Genomic DNA, 5,213 nt, shown 5'->3' with positions numbered 1-5,213 from the left:
CATCCCTAATCTCCAGACAGCAAAGAGGATGCCGCTGTTTCCTGTAGGGACCGGTGATGTGAGGCCCACCACGTGGAGTAGAAGCGGCTGTGGGCCCGTGAGCCTCTCTTCCTCCGACCCGGGGGAGACTTGGACACTGGGCGTCTAGGCTGTGTGCGCAGCCCTGGCACCCAGCAGCGACACTGCCTCCCGCTTCGCACACTCAACATGCAGTGGTGACAAAGCCGCTTGCTTTGTTTTCCCTGGACCACAAGTTGAAACTATCAAGACAAAGCCAAAGCCAACATATTCTGAAGAACTTTCCCATTGTTCTTGTCATTAAAATTTTTTTTGTTGTTCTTTCATTTTTTTTTTTAAGCAGGAGAAGCAAAGCTTGGATGAAAAGAAGAGAGTCCAGAGGAAAGAAGCACCAGATGACTGGATGCTAGGAAGGAGGAGCAGCCCTCATTAGGAGGCCCGCTTGGTTAAAAAGCCCAAACTCGAAGGGTCTAGAACAGCGGTTCTCAACCTGTGGGTTGCGACCCCTTTGGGGGTCGAAAGACCCATTCACAGGGGTCGCCTAAGACCATCGGAAAACACATATATAATTACATATTGTTTTTGTGATTAATCACTATGCTTTAATTATGTTCAATTTGTAACAATGAAAATACATCCTGCATATCAGATATTTACATGACGATTCATAACAGTAGCAAAATTACAGTTGTGAAGTAGCAATGAAAATAATTTTATGGTTGGGGGTCACCACAACATGAGGAACTGTATTAAAGGGTCACGGCATTAGGAAGGTTGAGAACCACTGGTCTAGAAGCTAGTGGACATCATCCGAGAGCAAGATGTAGAGCTGGTGGGAAAATGGCCCCATCACTCCTGGAAGATGTTCCTGGGAGAAAGGGGTGTTTTGCTGAAGTGGGTTGGGGAACAATTGTGTTGCATCCTTTTGCAAATTCACAAAACTCTCTGGCCAGCTACGGGGGAATAAGGGTAGAAAATAAATTTCAGGCAAGGATTCACTTATCTCAAGGACGAAAGGTTGCAAATGAACTTGGACGCTAATCCAACCCTTTTGATGAGATGTTTACGGCAGGTACTCGGAGGATACAGATGAATGACCAAACCACCTGCCGAGTCAGGGCCATGGGGACTCCCAGGAGGAGGCGCCGGTACCAGCGTCCGTTAGGAGCGTTAACTGCAACACGCAAACTCCCAGCAGTGCAAACGCAGCCTTTTCTTATCTGGGCAAAAAAGGGTGGTCGTGGTTGGCTGTGGGAAATAATGGTGCGGCCTCTCTCTGCAGATCTGTTTTCCGAGGCCCTGAGCTGCAGCTGTTGGATTTCCAGACACAAACAAGTATGTATTCTGTGAGCCTGGCCGGGCCCACACAGCGAGGAAGAGCCAAGCTGGATTCCTTTCTGCTTTGCACATCAGCAGCTCTGCTGCCAGCTGAACTCCAGGGCGAAAGCTGTGCCTGGTGTGAGGCAGGCGGTAGGGATGGCACAGCTGGACCGGCCTGAGCAGTTAATGGGGGACACACTTGGCCTTGATTATTTGGGGGAGAATGAGAAATGAAAGGAGATGAAGAATGGCAGAAACATACATGAGCCTCAGCGAAACGGACGCACAGCAAGGACAGCTCTGGTGTTACTAGTCATCGTCGGCATGCCTGCGTGAGTGCTTGTTTATGTTTAGGTAAGTCCGCCTCCCACTCACCCAACAGACGGCAGATCCGAAGGGCAGACGGGAAAACTGGTCAGCAGCCACCGTGCACCACACTAATGTGACCAGCTAAGGCAGGGGTGGGGAACATCCGGCCCGAGGGACGTATAAGGCCCGCGATATCCTTTGGTCTGGCCCTGCCAAGGCATTAGGGGGGAGTTAATTAAATGTTTGACCAAACACAGCAGGCTAATTTTTATGTTGATAATTTTGTATGGCCTGCAAATGATGTTATGAATATCCAAATGGCCCTTGGCAGAAAAAAACGTTCCCCACACCTGAGCTAAGGGCACGGTAGGGGCTGAAATCCAGTTTGCCTCGTACCCAGATATCCAAATGGCCCTTGGCAGAAAAAACGTTCCCCACACCTGAGCTAAGGGGACGGTAGGGGCTGAAATCCAGTTTGCCTCGTACCCAAGGGCCTGAGTCCTCAGCCGGCCCTTTTTCTCATTCACATAGGGCTCCATAGAGCATCTTCTTAGTCCATGTCGCTATATATTTGAAGGGGTCTTAAGAGAAAACCAAAGAAAAGGGCAAGTGGGTAAAAGGTGACAAGCAAGGGAAGATGAAAATGTATACATTTTCTTTCTTTTTGCTAGAATATTGTTTCTTGATGTTGTCTGTTTCTCCGCACCCATTTATGACCAATGACTCCGTATCATCTACAACAGACCGCATGGAAGACTGAGCCAGACGCTTCCCGTGAGCCAGGAAGAGATGAGGAGCTAGGGATGGGAGAGGGGGTTTTAGAGGTAGGTTTCTGGGGGCTGGGGAGACATGCCCTTTGTGTAAAAGGGCCAGTGGGGACAGCTGCAGTTGCTCAGGCCCAGAGATGGGGATGGATCTGGTGTGGAGAGAAAGAGCCAGGGCTCTGAATCCCTCAGATCCTAAGGGGCTTGTATCTCCAGCTGGTCAGTAGGTAAAAGTGAGGATGGGCACACATGCAGAGGGGAAGGGGATGATAGTCTTGCTCAAGAAAAAGGAGCCCAGAGGCATCGCCTAACAACGACTCCTGTGCACTGGAAGTTTCCACCAGGGCAGTGATTCTTGAAGTGCAGCCCCCAAACCAGCAGCCTCCACGTCCCCCGGGGAACTTGTTGGCAATGCAGACTCTCATTTCGGGGGCATTAGGATCATCCTGCTGAATCAGAAACGATGGGCCCAGCAGTCTGTGTTTCAAGAAGCTCTCTGGATAATCCTAATGCCCATGAACGTTTGAGGACCACTTGTCTGGATTATGCAAATGAACAGCTGCTCCAGCAGGTGTCTGAGAGCCCCGGAGGAAGCCGGAAACGACTCTCGGGCGAGTGCCCACTTCCCAGTGTGTTCAAGGTGCTGACCCAGTGCTAGCCTTTGTCCTGGGGCTCTGGGTGCCTGCCCTTTCGAAAGAAACACGGAACCAGACCAGACCATGATGTTGGCACAAGATCACACTTTAGTTCAGAGACACATTTGCATAAATACTTGAACGGGACCCACTCCTGCAGGTGGAGGCCAGAGAACACGTGGCTCTCCACAGCCCTGCAGCCCCGCAGGTGATGGGTTTTAATACTGAAGAGAGTCATGATCACGTTGGAAGCCAGCTCAGGAGCTTGCTTTGACATTCGCCATTGGCCCCCTGCCCCACACCTCTCTTGGATACTTTTTCCCCTTTGAGGTAGATTATTTATAGGGGAAACCCAATAGAAAACAATTTTTTTTTCCCATTTAACTTTGCTAGTCCTTTGCAAACAGGCTCAATGAGTCTCCTGTTTGGGTCTGGTGCACTTTTCACCTTTAACCTATGCCCTCTACTTGAACCCAAGCAAGGTCCCATCCACGAGAAAGTAGACATTATATTCGGTTGGCCCATCCTCTCTTCCCCTCCCCGTGCCGGCGGGGCTGGTGCAAGGTGAGACCTGGGTCGGCTATGCCACCTCTACACGGAGGGTCACCACAGTGGGGACACTTGTTTGCACCCCAGCAGCCCGAGTCCATGAGCACAAGATTGGCCCCACCCCACTCGGTCACAGAGGGCATGGCTGGCTCTCACAGGGCTTGGCATCCTCAGGCTTCAGAGCCTTGTTGCAGGTGGCGGAGGCCTGGCCGCTGGGGTCCCGGCACTCCACGGTCCGCCGCTGCCAGCCAGCCCCGCAGCTGCTCGAGCACTGGGACCAGTCCCCCAGCACCCACTGCGCGTTGAGCAGGGGCTGGATGACGTTGGTGGTCACTCTCTCTTTGCTGCTCTGGATGCTGAAGTTCACGTCATTGGGGACAAAGAAGGTGTATTTGACTTTGGGGGGAAAGACCTCACCGGGGACTGTCAGGACCTGCACGATCAGAGGCTCAGGCAGGGGCCGGAAGCTCTGTAGCCGCTCCAGGGTGGCGATGGAGCCGCTGTACTTCAGGATGGTCCCCTTCACCAAGATGTCCTGCTCGATGGCGGAGATGGCCAGGTTCCCGTTGAGCAGGTACTGCCCGTCCGCGGTCTTCAATGCCAGGTAGTTGCCGTCGTTCTGGACCCCCGGGTGGCTCCGTTGTTTCACATCGATGTTCGTGGCACCAGCTGGGATGGTGACGATGTCATTGTAGCCGTAACTAGGACAGGAACAGAAAGATACCCTTAGGACCGGTGCCTTCTCAGCCCAGAGCCTAAGGAAGTGACTGGGGCTGGCAGACAAAACCAGTAGCAAATAATGATGCAGTCGCCTCGAAGCTCTACATCAACTAGCTGCCGGGGCCGACAACTCCATTTCCAATGTTGGGGCTGAGCGGGTGAGATGTGTGGGTCTTGACAATAGCACGGGAGGAAGGCTGCTCAGAGGGGTTTGCCGAGCCTGGCAACTCTTGGCTCAAATGAGATCTCAAACACATTTCGTTTTTGCACTGGGATAAAATTTTGCTTTGCTACTTTCATAGCCAGAGCTCAAACCCATGTGGGAGAATGCGTTCCACACACTCACTCCAGAATCCGACACCTCACCCCACCTCTGAGAGTCCACAGTTCTCTGTATTGGGTTCACATGGCTCGAGGGCAGGAAGCCGGACAGAGGAGCTGCCTTCCGATGGACCCAGATACCTCGAGCCATGCTTCTGGGTGGATAGGATGCTGTCTTGGGAAACTATTTCAACGCTACTGTAGGGATTTATGTGTCTGGAGGAATGTTAGTTCTTGTTACCTTCTGGGATGGAAGCATTTGGGTGACACGGGTTGGGAAGAAAGTGAAAGGGACTGAGGAACACAGCCAGTCAGTTCTTCACTATTTTTGCCTTATGCCCAGCTGGGGCCAGCTGCCTAGTCCAGGGCGCATGAAAGTATCCATAAGGCCCCATTGGCGTGGCTCAGTGGTTGAGCATTGACCTATGAACTGGGAGGTCATGGTTGATTCCCGGTCAGGGCACATGACTGGCTTGCGGGCTCGATCCCCAGTGTGGGGCATGCGGGAGGCGGCCAATTGATGATTCTCTCTCATCATTGATGTTTCTATCTCTCTCTCCCTCTCCCTCTCCCTTCC

At 52.2% G+C, this 5,213-nt stretch overlaps 1 protein-coding gene across 1 annotated transcript in view; it reads right to left on the bottom strand.

Annotated features, from left to right (window-relative positions):
- Nucleotides 1–3,136: 3,136 nt before the first annotated feature.
- Nucleotides 3,137–5,213, bottom strand: part of ADAMTS8 (ADAM metallopeptidase with thrombospondin type 1 motif, 8) — a gene marked incomplete at its 5' end in the record, with an annotated part of 20,863 nt that continues 18,786 nt past the window's right edge. The window contains one exon of the mRNA XM_005863024.2: nt 3,137–4,296. Within this exon, the coding sequence (XP_005863086.1) occupies nt 3,726–4,296 (571 nt within the window). The remainder of the gene's footprint in view (nt 4,297–5,213) is intronic.

This window comes from Myotis brandtii, unplaced genomic scaffold (genome assembly GCF_000412655.1).
Source record: "Myotis brandtii unplaced genomic scaffold, ASM41265v1 scaffold170, whole genome shotgun sequence".
Classification (NCBI taxonomy): domain Eukaryota; kingdom Metazoa; phylum Chordata; class Mammalia; order Chiroptera; family Vespertilionidae; genus Myotis; species Myotis brandtii.
This window is presented reverse-complemented; position numbering and strand designations above follow the sequence as displayed.